This window comes from Oryx dammah, unplaced genomic scaffold (genome assembly GCF_014754425.2).
Source record: "Oryx dammah isolate SB20612 unplaced genomic scaffold, SCBI_Odam_1.1 HiC_scaffold_9, whole genome shotgun sequence".
Taxonomy (NCBI): domain Eukaryota; kingdom Metazoa; phylum Chordata; class Mammalia; order Artiodactyla; family Bovidae; genus Oryx; species Oryx dammah.
Genome location: NW_024070193.1, coordinates 27,862,226 through 27,890,203, shown reverse-complemented (window position 1 = coordinate 27,890,203; position 27,978 = coordinate 27,862,226). Strand labels below are relative to the sequence as shown.

Below are 27,978 nucleotides of genomic sequence, written 5' to 3'. Positions count from 1 at the left end.
TGTAATTTATACAATTTATATATATGCATAAATAAGCTACAGATGAGGTTGTATTTTCACACAAGATTATACATTGGGTAAGACTTCTTTAAGTGTATTTAATCATGATTTTAATTACAAAGAAGCCTTTAAACCCACGAGAGCCTCTCACAGCCAGCCCCAGCAGCCCCGCCTCCTCCCCGCAGTACCCGCCCCTCTACACCGGCTCCTCATGGCCGGTCCCGCCCCGCCCCGCCCCTTCGCTCCTCCCTCCGTGGGGGTGCCTGGGAAGAGGCGGAGAACAATATGGCGGATGGCGAGGAGCCGTAAGTACCCGGGCTCTGCAGGCGCCCCGGGCCGGGCTGGGTTGTGAGAGAGCGCGGCGGTGGGCGGTCGCCGCCTCCACCCGGGGTCCTCCCACCCTCCGCCCCGTCCCCTCGCCCCCCATCCCCTCGCGGCGCCCAATGTGTAGCGTGATGCTGACCCTTCTTTTATTCTCTCTTTCTTTTAGGGAGAAGAAAAGAAGGAGAATAGAGGAGCTGCTGGCTGAGAAGTTAGTGCTGCCGGGAGGCCGGGGCCCTCTCCGGGGGCCCCCGCCTCCCTTCACCCCAGGCCTAGGGGACCAGCCGCAGCGGGCCCGGGGGGCTGGGAGGGGGGGCACCCGGAGCGCAGGCCGCGCGGCCTCATCCCCCGACCCCCACCCGCAGCCCCAGGGGCCCGGCGGGCCCTCCCGGTCTCTGTCTCGGGCGCGCGCTGGGCCTGGGTACCGCGCTCGGGTTCCGCGCCGGCCCGCCGGGGTGCCTGACCGAAAGGTCTTGCGGAAGGACCCTTGCGCCCCTCTTCCTCCATCCCAGATTGTCAGAGCCGAGACTTTGTGAGAAGGGAGTCTTACCAAAACACGTGAAGCGGACGATGGGCCTTTTTTTTGGCCTTTCGAAATCACGGAGACAATAGTATTAATTGCAAACTTCTGATGAGAACTTTAAGTCTGGTATCGTACTAAGCACTTCAGTCATTTTTGCAAAATCATTGGCTCTGAAAGGAGAGTGTTGCCTCCAGAGAGCTTATATTCTCCATGTATTACACACCTTATTTCATATCAGATGCCTAGTTTTGTGCTAGTGAGACAGGTTTAAACGAAGTGTGTTACACGCCGGGCAGCATCACCTATTTTTTCTTCCTCCTTACTTGGAACGGGAAGAAAGTGCTCTTACAGTGGGCGTGGTGAGTTAGTCATTTCTGTGGCAGTCCTCAGTAGCAGGGCCTTAGGTATCTCAGAAAGTTGAATTTCAATCGCAAGAGGACTTGGAACAAGTTAAGTTTCACATTTCTTCCCACTTTTCATTTCATTCCACTTTTGCTTAAAATGACAGCTAAGATTTGAATGTTTACTATATACCACGTATTGTACTAAGGCCTCTATGTGGATTATCTCTATCATTCTGACGTTAAGTAGCTACAGACAAGCTACAGATGAGGTTTATGGCTGTCTAGTAAGCTGAAGGTCACAATGCTATTAATTGTGAAACCAAATCTAGCTGTGACGTCAAACCCTGAAATCTTTATTGCTAGGCAATACTTGGTCCGTTTTGTAAAAATTGAATATTATTAAATAGGTTTGAAGGTAGAAATTGTGGGATTGTAGGAAATTTGAAAATTAAAAATAGTTACAAGGAAACATGAGTCTTGCAAAGAATAGAAAACATGTTTTGCTAGAGGAGTCCCTCCTTATTGGATTGTATGTTCTAAAAGGTTTATAGATGGTATTGCCCACCTGTGACATAATTATAACCTAAAACTTTGCTTGTGTATAGTGGCATTAGAAGCCTCCTTATAATCCTAAGAGATTCTTTTTTGAAAATTAGGACCCCAGAGAAAAATGTGATGTTTCTCTCATCAGAAATAAGTTATACTTTTCAAACTTGGAAAGGACACATGAGTTATGTTAGATGTCAAGCATTAGGATTCTGGAAGTGGAGGGATTTTTTTCATTTTTGTTTTTTCTTGTAGCTTATATTTTCTGTTCCAAGGCTGTTTATAGAATAGATTGGGCAGTTTGCAGTGTTCAGTAAGTTCCAAATATTTAGAAAGCCCATTTCTTGCTGATAGATCGGTATCCCAAGTTTGATTTTAGGTGATTTTAGGAACCCAGAAATGTACTGATTATTTCCTCAATCTGTTCTTACCTTTATATAAACTATATAAAGCAAGAAAAGACAATAAAAGCATAAGTGTAACTACATTGAATTATTACCCTTTGTTTTTTGTATTTGAGCAGATCTGGTGTGGTTACCTTTTCATTTGGGGAAACCATATTAGTTGTAGGTGTGGCTTTTTCATACTGATCTTTGCAGCTGAATTTACTGTGTTCTGTGCAGAATGGCTGTTGATGGTGGGTGTGGGGACACTGGAGACTGGGAAGGTCGCTGGAACCATGTAAAGAAGTTCCTCGAGCGATCTGGACCCTTCACACACCCTGATTTCGAACCGAGCACTGAAGTGAGAAATGTTTATTTTTAAATAACTCCTCTAATAGTTTTATGTTGCAAATATAATAAGATGCTTCCTTTTTAATTTACTCATAATAAAAATACTAATAGAATTGTGTAAGTTATCTTGAAATAGTAAATAGAATATTTGCAACTGATTTTATTTGAATAATATTTGAGTTATTTTCACATTTTTCAAATGTAATATGTTAATTTTCAAGAGTAAAATGACTTCATAACCTCACTTAAAATTATGTTATACTTCATTTAAAATTCCAGTTTAAAATTACTTTTGAGACATACCTTTTTAATCCCTGCTATGAAAAATTTAACTTTCATAGAGATACAGATGTGGTTGCTTAAATTTTGAAGTTTATTTGAAATGAGTATCTTTACTTAGAAATGAATATAATTAGTTTTGGAATTGAATATAATTAATTTATAAATAATTACTTAGAATTCAATATAATTAATTGCCTGTTAAAAAGTATAAAAAGTATGTGACTGCTGTATCATAGAGAAATAGAATTTGGATAGAATAGTAGTGTCTGACTTAAAGCAAATGTTCAACTAGAAACAACTTTTTTTTGTTATGGGATGGGAAATATTCCTTTACAGTAAATTTTTTATCTCCTTTTATGTTGATGAAAACATATGTTTTGAAATAGAAGTATTGTGCTGCTCCTGAAGATAAGGTGCAGACTTAGGTTTGACTCATTTTATCTGAGTAACCTGAGTAATCTTGGACAAAATTGAGTCTTCTGTATTTCTTTGGATAATCCAGCATGTTTTCTCATGCTTCTGATTTTCTTTTTTTGTGGGGTTGAGGCAGGGAGCTAATAATTTAAGATGCTTGTGTTAAGTGGTGGTTTCAAATCATATTTCTGCTGATAGGCAAAAAATAAGAGTTTTACCTGTTTTTTCTTCCTTCCATCTCCTGTTTTGTAAGTGTAACCAACTGTATGGAAAAGCAGCTGTTATTGTTCTTACCCTTTTTTTTTAAAAGACCTCTAAACAGCTTGTGCAGTGCTTGATCTTCAGTTCTTATGATTTTTATACTTTTCTATTTTTAAGAAGTCAATTAAATAATTGAGTTTGATGCTCTCCTTTTAAAGTTAAAAAAAGAGACAACTCTAAACTAGGCATATTTTTTCTTGTTAGAAATAGTAGCTTTTAAATTTCAACCAATAAAACTCAATTTAGCAACATTGAAGTTGGAACTCTCAGAAATCATTAGGGTTATACAGTTTCTGGTTCTACCTTGTTCATAAATTTAAATAATTTATTAATTTCAAAGGCTGCTCTTTATCTTCAGTTGCATTTTTCATGGAAACAGAAACTCTTTTATGGTTTATTGCTTTATTGATGGCACTTATGGTTTTTATCAACTAGATTTTAATATGCCTTTCGTTCTTTACAGTCTCTCCAGTTTTTGTTAGATACATGTAAAGTTCTAGTCATTGGAGCTGGCGGCTTAGGATGTGAGCTCCTGAAAAACCTGGTAATATATATATAAAATATGTACTTTCCTTTTCTATAATAATTAAACCTTTTTCCTTTTCTGTCATTTCTTTATTATGATTGTTAACTGTTTCTCCTGAGCCTTTGTTAAATAAGTTTAGCAGGTCAAATTCCAGATAGTAATTAAAATGATGATGTAACTTAACTTTTTAAACCCTAAAGTCCTTGGCTATAAAGTAATGATTGATAGATATTTTTATTTCTCCTTTCTTCTCTTCTTTTTATGGAGCAAATTTTTGTGCTTCCTCTTGCAAAGTACTCTTTAATTCAGAGAAGTAAATAGCAAAACTGTTAATTCATATTTCACATGTAATTTCAAAGTATTGATTATTTTGTATGTCCCTCAAAATAATCCACTTAGGTGAATAGGACTCTATCTCATTTTATATAGAGTAAGACACAGGTTCAGGGATGTTAAATGACATGTTTTTTCTGGATTATGGTGGTGTGTCTGGAATCTAATCCAGGCCATCAATTTTTAGTCAAGTATTTCACTGAACCATTGTGTCATTACATGATCTAATCATACAGTAATTTTTTTTTTGATAACCATATGGTAGTAGACCCATAAAGTTTGGGAGAGCTAAACCTTTTTTTTCATTTGTTGGTCAACATCATCTCAAGAGGGTACTATTTATAGTGAAGCTATTCCTATGTACTGGATGGTATCCATAATTTGTGACTTAATTAGATTCATTGACTTCTGATAACTACAAAGTAGATCTTTATAAGATTTTATCAGTTTATTTAACAAAAATGGTTAGGGGAAGAACTGATTTGGAGCTGTTGTATGCTTGCCTTCTGATTAGTATGTGGAAAAGTGAAAATGGTAGAGCATACTCCTTAGAAAATGAAGCAAGTAACAGCCAGATGAAGGATCTAAATAGTCAGCCTTGGGACCTAAGTTTAAATGTAAATAATCACATTACTTTTGCTAGGAAACACTAACGTCACTCCTAGTGAGACTGCAAAAACTTAATACACTTCCTGGTACTTAGTGTTTGGTTCTGTGGGCATTGCAAGTCATCATGATGTATGTCCGTAGTGAATTTGAAGTATTCACACAAAATAAATAGCTGTATGTATCATATAGGGCTTAGCAGATGGTACAGTGTTAAAGACTCTGCTGGTCAGTGTAGGAAATGCAGGAGGTGCAGGTTTGATCCCTGGGTTGGGAAGGTTCCCTGGAGAAGGAAATGGCAACCCACTCCAGTATTTTGCCTGGAAAATTCCATGGACAGAGGAATCTGGTGGGCTACACTGCATTCCATGGGATCACACAGAGTTGGACACGACTAAGTGCGCGTGGACACACACACACGATGTGCCCTGTGAGAGAGAGACACACACACACATACGATGTGCCCTGTGAGAGAGACAGAGAGACAGAGAGAGACACACACACACACACTATGTGCCCTGTGAGAGAGAGACAGAGAGACAGAGAGAGACACACACACACGATGTGCCCTGTGAGAGAGAGACACACATACACATACACAGGATGTGCCCTGTGAGAGAGAGACACACACACACATACACACACACACACACACACACACGATGTGCCCTGTGTGAGAGAGAGAAGCACACACAACACACACACACACACACAGGATGTGCCCTGTGAGAGAGAGAGAGACACACACACACACACGATTTGCCCTTTGATAGGATGGAGAAGGCAATGGCACCCCACTCCAATACTCTTGTCTGGGAAATCCCATGGACAGAGGAGCCTGGTGGGCTGCAGTCCATGGGGTCGCTAAGAGTCGGACACGACTGAGCGACTTCACTTTCACTTTTCACTTTCATGCATTGGAGAAGGCAATGGCAACCCACTCAAGTGTTCTTACCTGGGGAATCCCAGGGACGGGGGAACCTGGTAGGCTGCCGTCTGTGGGGTCGCACAGAGTCGGACACGACTGATATGACTTAGCAGCAGCAGCAGCAGGATGCCAAAATGACAGTACTTTATTAGATACAAATACCCTTGCAGCACAAGAACCAAAGGATTTAGAAAAGGTAGGCTGTGGTTTTCATAGGCATTGTATGCACAAATCTCCTAAATAGTTAGCTTTTTCCATTTCAAACCTGTTATTGCAAACGTGATAGATACCAGTTTAAAATGTAAAGTAATTAGAGGTTAGATCTGAGGAGTAGTCATCAAGCAACTTCAGAAGTGGCTTGTTGTTCAGTGCATTGTAATAATCTCTTACATGGAAGAAAACTTGGTTTTCAATTTTACCGCTTGTTGCTTTGCTTGTTTCACACATAAATAACAAAAGAGATATGCATGCATATTTTTTGAATTGATTGTAAGCCCCCAAAAGCTCATTCTAAAATAAAGGATATGACATTAATATTATTGATAGAGCAAATATTTATTAAACCTCTTTCTCTATATACCAGGTACAGTTTTATATGCTAAAGATACAGCCTTGAACAAAACAGGTGTTTGTATGTTGAGGGGGTTTGTTTTAGTGCAAGGAAAAGACAAGTGAACTATGTTGTATGTCAGATGGTAATAAATGCTTAAATGCTATGGAGAAAGGAAGGATGGAATATAGATACCCTGGCAGGAGGGGAAAGGGTTCACAAAAAGGTGCTACGGGCAAAAAGGTGAGCAAGAACATTCTAAGCAGAGGGAGTATTTGATGCAAAAGCTGTGAAGTGGGAACATAACTGTTATGTTCCAGGAGGACACGGAGGTCATTGTAGCTAAAGCAGAAGTGAGGAAGAGGGGCGTTTTCTAGGAGGATGAGATAACAAAATGAGCTTGGAGTGAGAGTCGCAAAAGGCTTGAAGTGCCGCTGTAAGAACTTTGCCTTTTACTCTCAGTCAGGAAGTCATTGGAGGAGGTTTAAGTCTGTGAGTTGACTCCATACAACTTTAACTTGGATCGCTGTGGCCGATATATTAAGAAAAGGCAAGAGGAAGAACAGACGAGGAAGCTGAGAGGCTGGTTTGAAGGTTGTTGAAGTCACCTAGGCAAGAGGTGATAGGTAGTCCCTTAGAAGAGGGTAGTAGTACTGGAGGTGGTGAGAGGAGGTTGGATTATGGATATTTTGAAGATGAAATCAACAGGATTTGCTGGTGGATTGGTGTGGGACATAAGAGGAGTCAAGGCTGACATGATAAGGTTTTTGCTGTGAGCAGCTGGAAAGATGGAGTTGGCTTTCACTGAAGTGAGGTGGGCTAGGTAAAGAACAGATTGGCTGGTTTGGGTCGGCAAGGGTGATTGGCTTTGGTTTTGGAAAACGTTAAATTTCAGATATTAATACCTGTTAGACGATGGTTTACCTTCCAAGATGGTCTGAAATCGCCGTAAGTAACCAGAACTAATAAGTGCAAGGGCGCCCCAAATTCTGGCCAGTAAATGAGGAGGAAAACTCTTGAGCGAGTAGCGAATGGGAAACCAATTTTTAAAAAGTGTTCAAATTCTTGTGAGTGAGGTGACCAGGTGAAGAAAGTGTTTCAAGGTGGGGAATCGATCCATATACCCTGCCAAATACTTGAGATGAGTCATGTCAGAGAGTAAGAGTTGGTGATGGGAGGTCACTGGTGACTGACAAGTGTAGTTTTCAGTGGAGTGAAAGCTTGTTTACAGCAAGTGCAAGAGAGGAATTTGAGAATGAAAGTTTGGACAACTCTTCCTATAAAGAGGGCGGAAAAATGGTGAAATTACTACCAAGTGATTCAATTTGATTACCTAAGTAAGCTGACCATGACCAGAGACGCACAATTGAGTCCTGAGACCCATTTTTTTTTTTTTAATCTGCTAGTAAGTTTGAACACCTTGTACTGTTAAACTATGTGGCATTATCATTGAAACACACCAGTTTTGTTGCTTTTCTCTAGCTCTTTGATTGCTTGCTCTTGACTTTGCCTTTAAGGTATTTCTTTTACATGTCCAGGGTGTATATATATATATGTGTGTGTGTGTGTGTGTGTGTGTGTGTGTGTGTGTATTTATAATCTTATAGGTATTTCTGATTGGCAGCATGCTTATATTAATATAAATCTTGTAGGAATTACTTTCAACAGTATTCTAGAAAAGAATAGCAACTATAGTTAAGTAGTAAGAATAGTAAAATGTCTAGCAGCAGCAGCAGCAAAACAAACTTTAACAGATGTGTTTATGGGATTATGAAACAACCATAGAAATTTTGAGTTATTCTCTTTGGGTTATGGATTATTTAAAACTGAGTACCTACACTTTTTTAACCTTTACAAGAACCCTGAATTTTATATACCTTGTATGACTCTTTAACCATTGAATACAATTGTGCAGAACTTATTACTGAGAACCTGTAGATTTAAGACCATTGAAAAGAAATTTAAAAATTTCAAATGTGATGAACCTTTTGCTTAATTAGATTTTTTTTTTTTTCTTTTATTCTCACAGGCCTTGTCTGGTTTTAGACAGATTCATGTTATAGACATGGACACTATAGATGTTTCCAATCTGAATAGGCAATTTTTATTTAGGTGAGTTTTAATATCCTATTTTAAAATTGTGGTAATCATTCGAATTTGAGTACATTTTCAGTTTAATAAAAAACTGCTGAGAGGATAATGCTAATTTTGTTAAGAACTGTCACTCCTGTCTTAGGTAAATTTTGCAGGAAAATTTTGGGCATTCTGGCAAAAATAGTTCTATAAACAAATATATGTTTTTGTTGATTTTAAAGAAATGTCCAATAGGTGAATGTGATCTTTGGGATGATTGTGCCTTGAAGACACTGAGTTCCACTCTTTTCCTCCTGTTGATTTCATAAAAAAACAGTAAATATATATTATGTCCTAGTGAGATATATTGGTAGGGACTTATGAGCCAAGACTTGAGTGGTGACTCTGGGGCAGTGAAGTTATGACACAGTTTGAACTTTTTATAGAAGGTGAAATAAGATGGTGAGTTAAGGAGAAAAAACCCAGGAGCAAGTGAAATGGAACAGAGAGGGATAATTACCTTAGGTGTAAGTGAAATGCAGTAAACATCTAAGAGCAGCTTATGTGGAGTGACTTTAAATACTAGAAGTAGTCCTTACATGCAGGTCTGAGGAAAAGTTCACTACTGAATAATACTATGTAGTGTTTAGGGACTTGAATGGCTTAGATAACAGTGTGTATTTGTTACTCAAAGAATTATATGGATTGGCTTCCCTGGTGGCTCAGATGGTAAAGAATCCGCCTGCAGTATGGGAGACCTGGGTTCAGTCTCTGGGTTGGAAAGATCCCCTGGAGGAAAGCCTGGCAACCCACTCCAGTATTCTTGCCTGGAGAATCTCCATGGATTGAGGAGTCTGGTGGGCTACAGTCCATGGAATCGCAGAGTCAGACATGACTGAGCGACTAAGAACAGCACAGAGATAAGGACTTTTTTCTCTCTCTGTTGTGATCATAGAGTACTGACAAAAGGTGCTCAAATAGTCTCAGGATGCAGGATGAGGTTAGGTAGCTGAAAAGATAAAATTAACTTTAGGAAAGATCTTAAACAGGTTGAAGGATGGGTTAAACTAAGTCAAGTTAATGAGGTATTGTAATTGTAGGGTGAACCCTACATTTAACTTTCAAGGTTTTCTTTGTATATTTTTTCAGCCCTTGACATTTTTCTTCTCTTGATAGAAAAAGTTTGTGGGCCCTTTCCAGTCTGACAAATATTTAATGTAGGACTGCTCTTGAAATGACACCACTAAATTGATTGGTTGTTGACAATAAGCTATGCCCTTTAATATAGGGCTGAAATAATGATTGAAGATCATAGTGACAATGAAGATTTGTGAAGTGCTTAGGATATATTGGACTTACCTAGTGGCTCAGACGGTAAAGCATCTGTCTACAATGTGAGAGACCTGGGTTGAATCCCTGGTTTGGGAAGATTCCCTGGAGAAGGAAATGGCAACGCACTCCAGTACTCTTGCCTTAAAAATCCCATGGACGGAGGAGCTTGGTGCAGGCTACTATCCATGGGGTCGCAAAGAGTCGGGCATGACTGAGTGACTTCACTTTGTTTCTTTCTTTAGGATATATTAAGTACTTTCTGAGCTCTTTATCTATACTACTTAATTTAATCTCAGAGCAAACCCCACGATAGGTTCTTGTTTTCCAGGTTAAGTAATTCGGCCAAGATACCTTGCGAGGATGATGTGTTGTTGTTGTATAACAGTGCCATTCTTGCAAGGATGATGTGTATGAAAGACTGTTTTACTCAAAGTACAGTTTTTCGGAGGAGCAATTGAATCCCCTAATTCTGGGATGGTAAAGTAGCAGTTTCCACAGAAACCATCTTAGAGTTCTTTTTTGGGGATCAATTATGAAAGCATGTATAATACACAGTCTGCAAGATTCTTGAAACTATTTTATCTACTCTGTATACCTAAAGAGTTCTGTCCAGGGTGGTTGGATGCAATGCTGAAATCAAGTTCCTTGACTTGTGCTAGAGTCTCTTGCAATTACAAGTTTGGACAAAGAATAAAACTCTTACCAAAAGTTTTGAGTCAAAAAAGCATTCTGCCTTATTGGAGAGAAGAAATTTGACCTGTTAAAGCATTTTTAAAAATTCCTATTTTATTTATTTTTAGCATTTTATTTATTTAGCACCAGAAACATTTTGTGTTGGAGTATAGCTGATTAACAGTGTTGTAGTAGTTTCAGGTGAATAGCCAAGGGACTCAGCCATACATACACGTGTTAAAAATTCCAATTTTAAATAAAAGACAATTTCTAATGCACACAGTGACTGTTTAATTTTCATTTATTTTTCAAGTGTTTACTCTGTGCTTAGCTAGGAAGGAGTACAAAGAGATATGAGTATGGTAACTTTCTTCCAGTTGTTCATAGTCTGGTAGGTATGATAGACCTATATATATATAACCAAAAATCATGTTGTGAAAAATTAGTAATGAAGCGCTTATTATGTATACCTGAGGGAGTGATTTATTCCCATGATGAGAATGAGAAAATATTAGGAAAGAAAAATATCATTCATACTGAGATAAGAAGAGAGAACTCATGTCCTTTCTTGTCTGTAACTCTGGTTATTATCTAGGAGTAACCTTTTGAAGTCTTTTATTATTACCTTCTTGAAGATAGTGGTAACATTTGCAATTCTAGATACTACCTTTGGAATTATTCCTTCAAAAAACATAGTTATGGCTACTTATGGGATACAGCATTTACTAGTTAATTAGCACACATGGGAAAAAGGGGGTATATGAACATTCTCGCATTCCTAGGATCCCTTGATTTTTTTTCTGCCAAGACCTGCATAGTAATGCCTTGAAGTTCTGGGATTCAGGGCAAAGACATGGAAATCTCTGAATCTGGGATAATTTTTTATGTTAGGAAATATAACGTTGAGAAGTGTCTGGTAAACATGCTATTGTTACACTTTACCTTAAAAAACTTATTTTCACTTAAATACTTAATTAGACTTGTTAGTACTTAAAAATACTTAATTTGGAATATCAACAAGGGTTTACATTTAGTGTTGAATGACTCATTATTCATCAGAAGTACTTAGGTAAAAATATTCCTTCTAAATAGCCTCTAGATAAATTCACTGTGGATATTTTTATGTGTGAAAGTAGATTATGTATATAATATAGATTTATATCATGAATGATAATTTAAATATAATTTTTTCTGTAGGCCTAAAGATGTTGGAAGACCTAAGGCTGAAGTTGCTGCAGAATTTCTAAATGACAGAATTCCTAATTGCAATGTAGTTCCGTATCCTTTTGACAAATAAATTACTCAATACTTAACTATTTGAAGCTTATTATATTTATTATTATACAAGAGATGTTTAACACAGAGAATACAGATAGGCAGAAAAAATAAGCAGCAGCAGTAAGCTTATTACTGACATACCTTTTGGTAACACTTTGTTTAATGTCCTCTCAATCTTTTCTTTTTAAGGTTATATAAAATGTTTTTTGCCCTAAATTAAGCTTAGGTAGCAAATACCTTCATTTATTTGCCTATTGTCTTTAAGTTTCAATTGCATATGTCCTCGACTAGACTCTTAAGTTTGTAGGCTGGATACTGGTAATCTTTGTATCGCCTTATCATAGCAGGCAAAGTAAAGAGTCAGTATATTATTAGACAAATGGAAGGTGTGTCAGAATAAATATATTTTTATAAGAAACATGTTTTAAAAAAGCAGTATTCATACTTTGTTGATTCCCATACTTTTAGGTCCAGGGAACTTTTAGTATTTTATAGGAACTTAGGAAATGGGATTTGTTATGTTGGCAATACCACAAGATACAAAAGTCGACATACACAAATCAATTGTATTTCTGTATACCAGCAGTGAACACATGGAAACTGAAATTTAAACTACAGTGCCATTTATAACCACTCAAAAAAAGGAGAAATACTTAGGTGTAAACCTAACTAAGTATGGTCTTGTATGCTGAATGTTGCAAAATGCAAATGAAAGAAATCAAAAGCAATCTAAATAATGAAATGATAGTGTTCAAGAACTGGATGATTCATCATAGTAAAGATGTTACTTGGCCCCAGATTTGTGTACAATTTGTATACAATTTCTATCAAAATTCCTGCAAACTTTTCTGTTGCTCCAAATAGGATTATTCTAAAATGGATAGAGTTAAGGATTACCTAAGACAATACTGTGAAAGAATAAAGTTGGAGGAATCACTGGCCAATTTCAAGAGTTGTTATCTAAGTACAATAATCAAGACTGTGGTGTTGCCAAGGAGAGAGTATAGACACAGATCAGCAGGACAGAATAGAGAAACCAGAAATAACCACATGGAAGTATGGCCAATTTATACTTGACAGAGGTACAAAAACAATTCACTCTAGGAAGGACCATCTCTTCAGTAAATTGTGGTAGCAAAAAAAAAAAATGCATCTCAAAACTCAAAATTACAAAAATAAGCTCAAGATAGATCATAGGTTAAGTATAAAATGTAAACCTGTAGACCTTTGGAAGATAACATAGGAGAAATAGCTTTGGGATGTAGGGTTTGATAAAAATCCATAGACCACATCGAAAGAATAATCCATAAAAGTAAAAAAAAAGGTAAATTGAATGTTATCAAAATTAAAAAATTTTGCTCTGTGAAGGATCTTGTTAGGATGACAAGATAAGCTACACATTGGGAAATACTTATAAAGTAGGTATCTGACAAAGGATTCATCAAGAATATATGAGAAACTCTCATAACAGTAAAAAGCAGTTAGAAAATGGACCAAAAATATGAAGGGATATTTCACTAAAGAAAATAGTAAAAAGCTCATGATAAGATATTCAGTATCACTAGCTTTAAGGGAGATCCAGGTTATGATCACAATGAGATTACTACATGGATAGCTGACATAAAAAATAGTAATGAATGTTTGCAAAGATACAGGAAAACGAAGTGTAAAATGATAGTCATCTGGAAAATAGTTTGGCTGTTTTTTTTTTTAATTTGAATATATACTTTGCATACAACTCAGCAGTTTCATTCCTGGACATTTACCATCTGTATAAAAACTTATTCTCCAACGTTCGTAGCTTTGTTTGCAAGTAGCCAAAAACTGGCGACAACTCAAACATCCGTCAATAGGTGAATTGTTAACCTGTATTACAGTTATACTGTGTATACAATATACAATTATTGTACTCAGTACAATAATACTGAGCAATAAAAAACTAACTAATGAGGTACAGCTTGGATGGATATCAAGAACATTATACTGAATGAAAAGTGCCAGTCTCTAAACGTCATATACTGAATGATTGCATATAACCTTCAGATACCAAAATTGCAAAGATGGAGAGCACATTAGTGATGGCCAGGGATTTGGCATGTTGGAGGGGACAGATGTGACTTAAAGGGGTAGCGGGAGGGAGATGTTCGTGGCGCTGTAAGAGTTGTGCATCTTATTTGTAGTTACACTGATCTACATGTGTTTAAATGGCAGAACTTCACACACACGTTGCACCAGTGTCACATCTGTGATTTTGATGTGGTACTGTGGTTTATACATGATGTAACCCTTAGGGGAAATTGTGTGATAGAAATACGGGACACTGTGTACTGTCTTTGCAAAAATAAAAAGTTTAAACATGCAAATACATGTCCTTATAGGGAGAAGAGGGAAAGAGTGTGTACACTCTTTTGTCTCTCTCTCTTGTTTAGATCTGGGAAACTTTGGGTATTTTGTAGAAATCCAGGAGACAGCATTTCTTGGTCTGGCTCCTGGGTCTCCTATTTTTGTTCCACTAACGTTTGCTCTGGTTCTCTTTTGACTTTTGTTTTCTAGCTGCAGCTTATACCTCTCGTTTGCCTGGTATTCAAAAGGAATAGGGGTCTTGGTGGGTGAGAGCTAGAATTGAACATATTTATTTGTAGGCCAAAATAGTAATAAAAAAATCTGGAGCACACATACTATGTATTGTCCCTCTTTTCCATTTTGGTTTTTAAAGCCTGCAATGGATGATTTGTTTTAGGGGAGTGTAATTTATGTGTTACTAAATGAAATTGCTCCATTAGAAAAAACTTAAAAAAAATGCCTTTTTTTGCATATGTATGCTGTTCAGATGTTAAGTACTATGATTCACATTCACAGCCGGTTTTGAATGGCGTTCTTTTGGCACCCTCCAGGCTGAGGAAAGCCTGCTTATATGGTGCAAGTTGGGTAGAAGGAGAGAGACTTGAAGAACTGAGTTTAGTGAGAAAGGAAGAAAATTCACCCTTCCCTCCAACAAGGGGAAAAAAATCAATAACAAATCATTAGCACCTGAAAAAACTATTGGAAATGTTTGTGTTGTCTAAAAATTAGTTTTGCAGTAACTTTTTCCCCTAAATGTCCTATGTCTGACATATAAAACTGTAAAGGTATAGGCACCCTACTCCAGTACTCTTGCTTAGAAAGTCCCATGGACGGAGGAGCCTGGTAGGCTGCAGTCCATGGGGTTGCGAAGAGTCGGACACGACTGAGCGACTTCACTTTCACTTTCCACTTTCATGCATTGGAGGAGGAAATGGCAAGCCACTCCAGTTTCTTGCCTGGAGAATCCCAGGGACGGGGGAGCCTGGTGGGCTGCCGTCTATGGGGTTGCATTGAGTCGAACACAACTGAAGCGACTTAGCAGCAGCAGCACAGTGTATTAATTTGTGCAGTACGTTAACTCCTAGAATCCCCTTTGTAAGTGGGAACTATAGCGTATCTGTTCCCTTCACTAAACAAATTTTTATTGCCTCTCTGCTTGATGCTGATGGTTGAAGACACACATTCTATTTTCCCAGAGTTTATGGTTTTACATAAGAATTGTAGCAGAGTAGAAAGTATAACAGAGATACAATTATACTGATACGGAAGCTTGGAGATGAGAGAAACTATTGTGTCATTAGGGGAGGAGTGTTTAGGAAACAGTGTTTTTAGGAGGTAGGATTGTTTTCATTTTATCAGATTCCTTGAATTCCATTGCTTTGAACACTGATGGCTTAAGTCTTGTTTTAAATATACATTTATAATTTGATCCTGTGGCATTGTTGAATTCATCTTACAAATTAAAAATTTAGCAGCTTAAGTTCCTTTACTTACATTCAGACATTTCAACAAGATTCAGGATTTTAACGACACTTTCTATCGACGTAAGTTTTCCACTTGAAATTCAATTCTCACTAAATTTTTATATTTTTTAGTTGCTATTTACAGATTGCTAGCTATTTGATTACTATTTCTTTATTATTTCCTTTCATTTCTTGGTGTTGGCTTCTCAGGAATATTGTTGACTGACTGAAAGGAAGGCTAACTGTTTTTAAATTCTTAGTTGGCACTATTAGCTGCATTTTTACATGCTGTTTTGAGTAAGGATTACTCAAGGATTGGAAGCTGTATATTTATTTTATAATGAAAAATGTTTTTTGTTTCTTAGAAATTGTGAATCATTTTGTGTGGCAGCATTTTTAAGAACTCAACTTGCATTTTTTTTCTCGTAGAATTTCATATAATTGTATGTGGACTGGACTCCATCATAGCCAGAAGATGGATAAATGGCATGCTGGTAAAGACTGTGTTTTTACAGTTCTCTGAAGTTCTTCCTGCTGCTCTTAACATACTAAAAATGAGACTTTGCATCATATTTTTGAAAAATGAGAGTTTATTCAATTTTCAGGAATAGATGTAGTTCATCATTTATTGCCAGTCATTAATTTGCAGGTTTGGATGTAAATTGCTACTAATGTAGTCCCTTGATTTGGTGTATTTGTATTCAGTAATGTGATTGACTTTTAGAATTGTTGAAAGCATTCTCCTTTTTTGAATTCTTATCCCCTCTCCTTTTAAACCCTTGAAACAATTTTCCTAGATATCTCTTCTAAATTATGAAGATGGTGTATTAGATCCAAGCTCCATTGTCCCTTTGATAGATGGGGGGACAGAAGGTTTTAAAGGAAATGCCCGAGTGATTCTGCCTGGAATGACTGCTTGTATTGAATGCACGCTGGAACTATATCCACCACAGGTAATCACAAAAGCACCTGCATCTGTTTGATAGTATCTTGGAGTGAAATAAGGGTTGCATTATTAAGATTAGTCAATATTTTTGATTTTTAATTAGGAATCAGTTCAGTTCAGTTCAGTCGCTCAGTCCTGTCCGACTCTGCGACCGCATGAATCACAGCACACGGTTCACGGTACACATACTGCTGAAGCCTGGCTTGGAGAATTTTGAGCATTACTTTACTAGCGTGTGAGATGAGTGCAATTGGGCAGTAGTTTGAGCATTCTTTGGCATTGCCTTTCTTTGATATTGGAATGAAAACTGACCTTTGCCAGTCCTATAGCCACTGCTGAGGTTTCCAAATTTGCTGGCATATTGAGTGCAACACTTTCACAGCATCATCTTTCAGGATTTGAAATAGATCAACTGAAATTCCATCACCTCCACTAGCTTTGTTCGTACTGATGCTTCCTAAGGCCCACTTGACTTCACATTCTAGGATGTCTGGCTTTAGGTGAGTGATCACACCATCCTGATTATCTTGGTCATGAAGATCTTTTTTGTACAGTTCTTCTGTGTATTCTTGCTACCTCTTCTTAATACCTTCTGCTTCTGTTAGGTCCATACCATTTCTGTCCTTTATTGAGCCCATCTTTGCATGAAATGTTCCCTTGGTATCTCTGATTTTCTTGAAGAGATCTCTAGTCTTTCCCATTCTGTTCTTTTCCTCTATTTCTTTGCATTGATCGCTGAGGAAGTCTTTCTTATCTCTCCTTGCTATTCTTTGGAACTCTGCATTCAGATGCTTGTATCTTTCCTTTTCTCCTTTGCTTTTTGCTTCTCTTCTTTTCACAGCTATTTGTAAGGCCTCATCAGACAGCCATTTTGCTTTTTTGCATTTCTTTTCCATGGGGATGGTCTTGATCCCTGTCTCCTGTACAGTGTCACGAACCTTCATCCATAGTTCATTAGGCACTCTGTCTATCAGATCTAACCCCTTAAATCTGTTTCTCACTTCCACTGTATAATCGTAAGGGATTTGATTTAGGTCATACCTGAATGGTCTAGTGGTTTTCCCCACTTTCTTCAATTTAAGTCTGAATTTGGTAATAAGGAGTTCATGATCTGAGCCACAGTCAGCTCCCAGTCTTGTTTTTGCTGACTCTATAGAGCTTCTCCATCTTTGGCTGCAAAGAATATAATCAGTCTGATTTCGGTGTTGACCATCTGGTGATGTCCATGTGTAGAGTCTTCTCTTGTGTTGTTGGAAGAGGGTGTTTGCTATGACCAGTGCATTTTCTTGGCAAAACTCTATTAACCTTTGCCCTGCTTCATTCTGTACTCCAAGTCCAAATTTGCCGGTTACTCCAGGTGTTTCTTGACTTCCTGCTTTTACATTCCAGTCTCCTATAATGAAAAGGACATCTTTTTTGGGTGTTAGTTCTAAAAGGTCTTGTAGGTCTTCATAGAACTGTTCAACTTCAGCTTCTTAAATGAACAGAGATCTTTCTGTCATTTTTGAGGTTGCATCCAAGTACTGCATTTCGGACTCTTTTGTTGACCATGATGGCTACTCCATTTCTTCTAAGGGATTCCGGCCCACAGTAGTAGATATAATGGTCCTCTGAGTTAAATTCACCCATTCCAGTCCATTTTAGTTCGCTGATTGCTAGAATGTCGACGTTCACTCTTGCCGTCTCCTCTTTGACCACTTCCAATTTGCCTTGATTCATGGACCTGACATTCCAGGTTCCTAAGCAATATTGCTCTTTATAGCATTGGACCTTGCTTCTATCACCAGTCACATCCACAGCTGGGTATTGTTTTTGCTTTGGCTCTATCCTTTCATTCTTTCTGGAGTTATTTCTCCCTGATCTCTAGTAGCATATTAGGCACCTACCAACCGGGGGAGTTCCCCTTTCAGTATCCTATCATTTTGCCTTTTCATACTGTTCATGGGGTTCTCAAGGCAAGAATACTGAAGTAGTTTGCCATTCCCTTCTCCAGTGGACCACATTCTGTCAGACCTCTCACCATGACCCATCCATCTTGGGTGGCCCCACACGACATGACTTAGTTTCATTGAGTTAGACAAAGCTGTGGTCCGTGTGATCAGATTGGCTAGTTTTCTGTGATTATGTTTTCAGTGTGTCTGCCCTCTGATGCCCTCTCGCAACACCTACCATCTTACTTGGGTTTCTCTTACCTTGGACGTGGGGTATCTCTTCACAGCTGCTCCAGCAAAGTGTAGCCATTGCTCCTTACCTTGAACGAGGGGTATCTCCTCACGGCCGCCTCTCCTGAACTTGAAGGTGGAGTAGCTCCTCTTGGCCCTCCTGCGCCTGCGCAGCCACTGCTCCTTGGACATGGGGTAGCTTGTCTTGGCCGCCGCCCCTGACCTCAGACGTGGGGTAGCTCCTCTCGGCTGCTGCCCCTGACCTCGGACGTGGGGTAGCTCATCTCGGCCACTGCCCCTGACCTCGGACATGGGGTAGCTCCTCTTGGCTGCTGCCCCTGACCTTGGATGTGGAGTAGCTCATCTCGGCCGCCACCCCTGACCTCGGATGTGGAGTAGCTCCTCTCGGCTGCTCCTGTGCCGATGCAGCCTGGCACTCGCAGCCTGGCACTCAGTCGCCGCCCCTGACCTTGGGTGAGGGGTAGCTCCTCTCGGCCATGCTTCTGCGCGATCCATTACATCCTGTGTGCTTTTGCAAAAAGGCATGCTAAGAACGATGATGAAATATGAAATTTTGCTCTATTTAAGGAAAGATACAGACATAATGTATCTTCCCTGATGGCTCAGTGGTAAAGAATCTGCATGCAGTGCAGGAGGCTTGGGTTCCATCCCTTGGTCTGGAAAGATCCGCTGGAGAAAGAAATGGCAAACTACTCCAGTATTGCCAGAAAAACCCCATGGATAGAGGAACCTGGTGGGCTCTAGTCCGTGGGGTTGCAAGAATTGAACACGATTGAGTGACTGAACACACACATACATAGGCTCAATATCATCATTTTGATACTCTTCTGTTCTCATAATTCATTTCTGTTAGTTTTTTATTTGGAGAGTAAGGATCAAGGGATCAGTTAGAAAGTTATATGTGGGATGAAGCTGTAATCTGTTTTGTTTGGTTTCTGCCTGTGTTTCAGGGATATAAAGATACCAGAGATGAGAATGGTATTTCCAAAGATGAGACTCTTTAATCAGCATTTCCACATGAAAGGGCATTTAGAAGTCTGATTTATAAATTTATTAGTTTTTATATGAAATTGATTTGGTTAATTTTATATCTTCAGATTTAAATCTTAGTTAAACATAATAGAGTACTCATATTTGAGAATTTATTCCTTCCTATTCTTCCCATGTTCTAACAAAGCTTAACTTTATATATTTTTTTAAGTGTAGGGCAAACCTATTTTTTTAGGGAGATCAACCTAAGTGAAGTGACTTAGATCAGCTGTGTTAATTTCAGAAGCAATCTTAATAGTATTAAATATTTTGTTTCTGTAAGTGGAAGGCTAATGTGAATTATAAGAAACTTTGCAAACTAGATCATAACTAGAAGTTACATTTTAAAATAATTTATTTAAAATCCACTAAAAAAGGCAAACCGTGTTTTTAGGTTAATTTTCCCATGTGCACCATTGCGTCTATGCCCAGGCTACCAGAACACTGCATTGAGTATGTCAGGATATTGCAGTGGCCTAAGGAGCAGCCTTTTGGAGGTAATAAACCTAATTTCCTAATTCAGAATTACATAAGATACTTGTCTATATTATTTATTTGGACATTTACCTTAAAAATAAGTTGATTTATGTGTACATCTTTCTGTCTTCCGTTCTTTTTTTTTCCCCTTTCCTGACAGAAGGGGTTCCATTAGATGGTGATGACCCTGATCATATTCAGTGGATTTTCCAAAAAGCCCTGGAAAGAGCATCACAATATAATATTAGAGGTGTTACATATAGACTCACTCAAGGTAAGTTAGTGAATTTTCATTAATAACGATCTTAAGATGGTCCCTTTTTCAGAGGATGTGATGCTTTGGGCGAAATAATTGATAAGTGATTTCAGATAGTATTGTCCCTTTGCTGTTCAGTAAAGGTGCTCTGGAAATAACAGTTTCCAGCTGCCCCAAATTTGTTAGAAGGAAACTGAGTTTACTAGAATCCATAGCAGTTTTTAACTTGGAGGAATTTAATCACTGAATCTTATTTACTTAGGCTTGGAGGAGTTCCTGAGTCATCCAGGGCAAGCCATTCATTCACTTTATCTTTTGCCAAAGAGCAGTTTATCCGTTTCTGGGGCAGTCATTTCACATTTGGACAGTATTGTTAAGACAGTTCTTCTATGTATTGAAGAAAAATCTCCATCTTTTTCGTGTGGGCTGGATATTGTCCCAGAGTATGCCATATGCTTATGCCATATGTAAATTTAATTCTCTTTCAAGTAATAGCCCTTAATATATTGAACCCTCCAAATTGTTATCACTCCCATCAACCTTGCTAGTTCCTTTAACCCATCAACATGTTTCCATGACTCAAATTCCTATCATGCTGTTTTCTTCTAACCATATTTCAGTTATCCATACTTCTCTGAACTATCCAGGTGAGAATGCAGTGCCCTAGGATGAGTCTTAGGATATGCTTCTGAGCATTGATGCAGTCTTAGAGGAAGCCAGGGTTTTGTATTGTTTGTGGTTTACATTGATGCTCTACTTTTGATTGCTTCAGGTTACTGTCTGCTAAAATCTGGAAGATTTTTTCACATATGCGATTGCTAAGCCACATCCCACTGTTATAGATTTGGCAGTTTTGGGGGATGGCATTTTTTTTCTTTCTTTATATTCAAGTATAGGTCCTTTTAAGTTTATTCTTAAACTCATCCTGCTGTTCTGTATATATATGTATTAGGTTGGTGCAAATGTAATTACAGTTTTGAACTGAATTTTAAATCATTATAACTAGGCTTGAACACATCCTTATTAATCAAAGTAGGAACCATTATTAATCAACACATTTTTGCCAATGAAAAATAAGTTTGTTTATTCCTGTAGTATAAAAATCTGTGCTTTGGGATTTGACAAATGCTTGGAAAGCATTTTCTGCCACCTGCTGGTTGTGGAAGCATTTTCCCTGCAGAAAGTTGTCGAGATGCTTGAAGAAGTGTTAGTTGCCGAGAGATCAGGTGACTATGTCAGATGTGGTGAAACTTTGTACCCCAGTTAGTTCAATTTTTGAAGTGTTGGTTGTATGATGTGTAGTCGAATGTCTTGGAGAAAAATTGGGCCCTTTCTGTTGACCAATGCTGGCTATAGACGTTGCAGTTTTTGGCGCATCTCATTGATTTGCTGAGTATATGTCTCAGTAATGGTTTCACTGGGATTCAGAAAGCTGTGGTGGATCAGATGGGCAGCAGACCCCCAATAGTGACTGTGACCTTTTTTTGGTGCGAGTTTAGCTTTGGAAAGGGCTTTGGAGCTTTCTCTCAGTCCAGCCACTGAGTTGGTCATCACTGGTTGTATAAAATCCACTTTTTGTTGTACATCACAATCCTGTTGAGAAATGGTTCATTGTTGTGTAGAATAAGAAGATGATGCTCCAAAATGATGGTATTTTTGACTTCCAGTTAGTTCTTGAGGCACCCACTTATTGAGCCTTTTTACCTTTCCAGTTTGCTTCAAATGCCAAATGACTGTAGAATGATTGACATTGAGTTCTTGGCAATTTCTCGTGTGGTTGTAAGAGGCTTCGCTTCATTGATGGCTCTCAATTGTCATTGTCAACTTCCAATGGTTGGCAACGATACTCCTCATCTTCAAAGCTCTTGTCGCCTTTGCAGAACTTCTTGAACGACCACTGTGCTGTATCTTCGTTAGCAGTTCCTGGGTCAGATGTATTGTTGATGTTGTGAGTTGTCTCTGCTGCTTTATGGCTCATTTTGAACTCAAATAAGAAAATTGCTCTGATTTGCTTTTTGTCTAACATCATTTCCATAGTCTAAAATAAAAAGAAAATAAACAGCAAGTAATAACTCATTTAGTAAATAAACATAAAGTGAGAAATGTACATTAAAATGATGTATAACATAATCACATTTATTTAGAATGTAGTCCAACATCAAATGGCAGATTTCAACACTGCAAAACCAGTTACTTTTGCACCAACCTAATATGTTCTTTATGCCTGCCAATGTAACGTATTCTTTTTAGCTTCTTATCACTTGTTTTGATATCTTTTTATCTCTTTTCCAAATACTTAAAAATTTTAACAAGACTAAAGTGGCTGAGAACAGATAACTGAATTATACTTCTGGTCAGGACCTTTTAGATTTATTCCCTTCTGTTGACCATATGTTCTTGAGTATTTCATGTTTCTTTATCTTGTTCACAAGGGTGTCATGAAAGACCTTTCCAGATGCTCTATTGAGGCTCATCTTCCACATTTCCCTTGGCTCAAAGCTAGTCATGGTAATTAAATGAGGTAGTCTTGTGACTTGTCTCAGTAACAATCCTAACACTCAGTTTTAGTGACTAATGTTTCTTAATGTATCTACTCACAGTTCACCTTTCCAAGAATTTTGTCCGAGATCATTAAGCTCACCAGAAAGAGCTTTTTCTTTCTGAAAATCTGCCATTTCTCTCCTGTAATTATTTCCTGATGTTTTAGTACTGTCATTTGAAAATTCTGTTCTTACACACTCCTTGTTGCATTTGTACACTCATTGTTCCGTTGTTCTGACCTGCTTTGTCTTCCTGGAGCACAGCAAGCATGATCCCACCTTAGAACTTTAATAACTCCTGATCCTTATGCCTGGAATACTCTTCCTTGGATTCCCCTCAGGGTTGGTTGCCTGTCCCTCAGGTATTAACTTTTCCTGATCATACCAACTGATAATGACTTATAAACCATTCACTATTTTACCTTTTTATAATTGCTCAGAATTCAGATAGCCTTGTTTTCCTATATGAAGACTATTTCATCCTTAGAACTCTGATTCATCCCTGTTCTGGGACCTTTGTCCCTGCCATGTACACAATTGCACTTTCCCCAGGTCATTGCATGAATGGGTCTTTTTCATGGTTTAGATTTCTATTCAAATTATTACCTCCCCAAGGAGATGGTCTAATGGACTCCTCCATCACTGTAAGATAATTTTTTTACTGCTTCTCTGTACAGCACCTAGAATGGTATCTGGCATATAATCCACATTTATTTGCTAATTGTTTGAATTAACAAATGAATTCCATTTGTCCTGATCAGGAACTGCAAACTCATTTCTGTGTGTAGTCTTATTTATCCTTCCATACCTTTTAGCAAGGCTTGGTGTGCATTTCTTAGCTTGATGATTGAGGGCCTTGACAAAGAGTAGAGAAGCCAAATTGGAAGTGGAATCCAGCTTTTTGAGGGGTAAGAGATGGGTGAATCTTTTATTGGACAGTGTGTCTTCATCTTCTCACTGTTTGTGACAACCTGTTTCTCCTTCCACTACATCCTGCTCTTTGTGGTTCACTGGAGAGCTTCCAGGAATTGCCAGGAGGTTAGCTCCTCCCTATTTCCTCTTTTCTGAAATTGCACATAATGGTCAGATGGTCAGAATTAATTTTTTAAAACAGCTTTCCAGCTCGTTAACTATTTTCCTTTCACATCTTCTTAGATATCTGCCTTTCTTAAGTTTTTAAAACCTGACCTGCCAACACCTAAAATCTTGGAAACACATCTTTCAGGGCTCTCTCACAGTCTAAGATAATATAGCTACTTTTATCAGAATTTTTGTTTTCTAAAATGAACAGTACAGATATAGTTACAGAATATTTATTTCATACTTAAAAAATGATTCTAGGTGGGGCTTTGGTCATTCTCAATCTGTGGATACTAATATGAAAAAAGTGGGATAGAAATAGAGAACTGTGTTTAATATTTTGTGTAGTCCATGTTATAGAGTGAAACTGTTTAGGGGCAGTTTTTCTGTTTGTCTTAAATTTTTGTGAATAGAATGGCTAAAACTAATAGACGAAGAAAAACTAGTTAGCTCTTACTCCTCATACTTTACTCAAACCTTACTGAGGATAGTATAGTATACTGTATCAGTTAAGATTATGTTCTTCTCTTGCTCTCTCTCCCGTGTGTGTACGCTCTTACCCCCAACCCGCATTGATGCGCTCTTCCACTCTCTTCTCTTCTTCTTCGAGGATGGATTCTCCTGCTATCTTCTAAATAAAATAGAGCTGTAACACTGATTTGTCTAAGAGCTATGGCACGGTTTGTTCAATACCGCAGAGCTGTGACACGCCGAGGGCTTTAATGTCTGATGCTCCAAATCATTGTTGTGACGAGACAAGAACCGAGAAGCATACACTCACCTGACAATTATGTACATTAGGGCAGATCTGGGTTCATATTATCACCCCTATCTCTTACAAGATGTATAGCTGTGGATGTTGTTCATTTCTCCAACATCATTTTCCTTAAAATCAGAGTAATAAGACTAACATGATGTTATGCAAATTCAGTAAAATTTTATTTAATTTTCATACTTTTGGAGCAAAATAAACACCCAAAATTTTAGGATTTATTAGTATATTATTGTCACATCTTTATATGAAACAGGTGAAGAATTTACTTATCTTTCCTACTATAACTTAGGATTCTGAACATGCTGTTAATACAAAATAATGTGAGTGTGAAAGAAGATTGTTTCATGGTTAAACTTAAGTCTATTTTCTGACCTCAAAGCCTGAAAAATCAAGTAATGGGCATGATATTTAATAATAATCATTGTCTAATGCAAGATACCTACTTTTTAAAAAAAGGAATAACCATATTTTAATTAATATATTTTTTAGGAGTAGTAAAACGAATCATTCCTGCAGTAGCTTCCACAAATGCAGTCATTGCAGGTGAGGAAAAATGGCCACAACTTAATTTTATTTCCTTCCCTTCAGATTTTCAGTACCTAAGTTGGTATTTCTGCAGCTACATGATCTCAGAAAACTAGTGTTGCGGGGATTTGATTATCTTCTTGGGTGGATGGTAGTATAATTAAGCTGCCCCCAAAACCACCAGACAAGCTATCAGACCTTGTATATATCTCGTCTTACATTATTTCATACATAAAATGCTCTATAATAAGACATTTTAGTGCCATTTCTTTTTAATCATTATAACAGGCTACTCAATCTGAAGAAGAGGGAAGAAAACTTGTAATGTTACTTTAAAATGTGACTTTATCATTTGGATTATACAAAACATAAAATGTTGTATTCTCAGTTTTTAAAAATAATAGTGTTTTTGTATGTATTTTTCTATTTATTTTGTAATCAATAGCTTTGTAATTTTATCTGTTCTGATTTATAACTAACTTCTGTTTTTAAATGTCTAATTTTCATTGAGTTAAAGCATCTTTATTTTCTTTCTTCTTTAGCTGTGTGTGCCACTGAGGTTTTTAAAATAGCCACAAGGTAATGAGTTTCATTTTTAGTATGTATGTAAGTCTGTGTTTTGATCTGATTCAGTTATATAAAAATGAATACTTTTTTCATTACAGTGCATATATTCCCCTTAATAATTACTTGGTTTTCAACGATGTAGATGGACTGTACACGTACACATTTGAAGCAGAGAGAAAGGTTAGTAGTAGTATACTAATGAAAGCTTTTTTGATTATGCATACTTTGATTTTCAAATATTAATTACTGGTTGGAAATGTGAATGAAATTTCCCACACTATTAGTATTTTCTGACTTCCAGAGCCCTACTTACTATATATCTTTTGTAGTACAGCCTGAAATAAATACTGTGTGGTGAAATAATTTAGGAAAAATGGCCCATTGGGAAAAGCAGGTTTTAAAACATAAAAATTTGTTCATAGGAAATAAACAACTGATGATAAAACAACTTGATTTTTATTTCATCATTATAAATACACTGTAATTGGTACATGTGTCACCGTGATTTGTGTTTTATGTCTAGGAAAACTGCCCAGCTTGCAGCCAGCTTCCTCAAAACATTCAGTTTTCTCCATCAGCTAAACTGCAGGAGGTTTTGGATTATCTAACCAATAGTGCTTCTCTGTAAGTGTTCAGGACTTTTGTTATGTTGTAGAAAAAAATTTGTGATTTTAAAACTTGAAAAACTAGAATTGCTTTTTTTTGAAAAATGATTCTGACTTTTTTTTTCTTATAATTTAGGCAGATGAAATCTCCAGCTATCACAGCCACATTAGAGGGCAAAAATAGAACACTTTACTTACAGGTGATCAGTGTTCAGTTTTTTTTCCCCCCACAAAATTACATTAAAAGTTTAATTTCACTTAATGTGCTTTACATTATTGTTTTCTAGTCCGTAACCTCTATTGAAGAACGAACAAGGCCAAATCTCTCCAAGACATTGAAAGGTATTTTAAATGAGTGTATTTACTAATGCTAATCAATTTCTTCTGGTTTTTTTTTTCAGTAAAAGTAATAAAGGCCAGTTTTAGATTTGCCCTTAATGCTTTTGAATGGTAATACCATTCTAATTAGTTATATCTTAAGAAACATTAATAGAATTAATTGCTCTTTGAGTAGAATATTAAAAAATCTGTGTGACATCAAATATAATATTACCTTGATTAAAGAGAACTGGATTTTGATGTTTGTTTAGACCATAATTTGCTATAGTTTGTGAATGTGTTATCTCTTTTCTTGAGATTTATTGTTTTGCTTGGGTTAATTTAGCTTTTTTTTTTTTTTAGAATTAGGCCTCGTTGATGGGCAAGAACTGGCAGTTGCTGATGTCACCACACCACAGACTGTACTATTCAAACTTCATTTTACTTCTTAAGGAAAATAAATCTTCACTTAGTAGAAAACTCATGAAAATATTATACTTTGTGGATGCTAAGAAATATAATTGATGTCATTTTTAGCATTAGTGTTGCTAGAATTTGACTTTTTAAAATATGAGCCACTTTTTTAACTTTATGCCTTTCCCTTGAAGACAAAATTTGGGGGTTGGTGCTTGTGAGCATTTTCATTAGTAATATGGAAAATGGTGCCTGGGGAAGGAGATTAATGAGCAAATATATTGCTTCTTTTAGAGGAGGAGGCAAATACCCTCTTGTATGAGAATTTGGATATGGTCAAACAATGCATTCTTCAGTTTTCATTTGAGCACCCACATACACAAAAAGATGTCCCTTAAAAAAATAAGAAAATTAAGTTTTAAATAACATTAAATACTGACATCTAGAGCATATGTTCAACATAGCCTACTTCTTGCTTGATTTAATATTAATTGTGGCTGTCCAAATGAATATTATTGCAAAAGTTACCTTGTCCATAATAATTTGAAAACAGTATATAGCTGAACACCTGTGCTTGGAAATGGGATATATTTTCATGTGTTTACCTTCAGTGCCATAGAGGCCAATATGCATAACATTAAAGCCAAGACATGGATGTTTAAAAGAATTTAATGTTTAAACCATTACCACTGATGCTTTCACATTATTTATTAATAAAATCATATATTGTCTAA

The 27,978-nt window shown here is 37.3% G+C and overlaps 1 protein-coding gene across 4 annotated transcripts; it reads left to right on the top strand.

Moving 5' to 3' along the window:
* The first annotated feature begins 232 nt into the window (after window positions 1–232).
* Window positions 233–27,978, top strand: UBA3 (ubiquitin like modifier activating enzyme 3). 4 transcript variants are annotated; one of them, XM_040247224.1, is made up of 18 exons: window positions 242–305; window positions 491–532; window positions 2,358–2,478; window positions 3,889–3,969; window positions 8,398–8,480; window positions 11,643–11,723; window positions 15,567–15,610; window positions 15,959–16,023; window positions 16,327–16,482; window positions 20,082–20,184; window positions 20,325–20,438; window positions 25,305–25,358; window positions 25,883–25,919; window positions 26,006–26,087; window positions 26,431–26,531; window positions 26,649–26,712; window positions 26,800–26,854; window positions 27,194–27,978. In XM_040247224.1, the coding sequence occupies exons 1-18, from the start codon at window positions 286–288 to the stop codon at window positions 27,280–27,282; spliced, it is 1,392 nt and encodes a 463-aa protein (XP_040103158.1). In that variant the 5' UTR covers window positions 242–285; the 3' UTR covers window positions 27,283–27,978. The 4 variants fall into 4 exon arrangements, with proteins under 4 accessions (XP_040103160.1, XP_040103158.1, XP_040103159.1 ...); XM_040247225.1 differs by having other exon boundaries at window positions 246–305; window positions 20,328–20,438; XM_040247226.1 differs by lacking the exon at window positions 491–532 and having other exon boundaries at window positions 233–305.

Excerpts from the sequence above, each read along its gene's own strand:
- UBA3 (XM_040247224.1), top strand. The coding sequence starts at position 286 with ATGGCGGATGGCGAGGAGCC. Across the intron at positions 25,920-26,005 it reads GTTTTTAAAATAGCCACAAG|TGCATATATTCCCCTTAATA; the intron begins GTAATGAGTTTC and ends TTTTCATTACAG. Across the intron at positions 26,088-26,430 it reads CATTTGAAGCAGAGAGAAAG|GAAAACTGCCCAGCTTGCAG; the intron begins GTTAGTAGTAGT and ends TTTTATGTCTAG.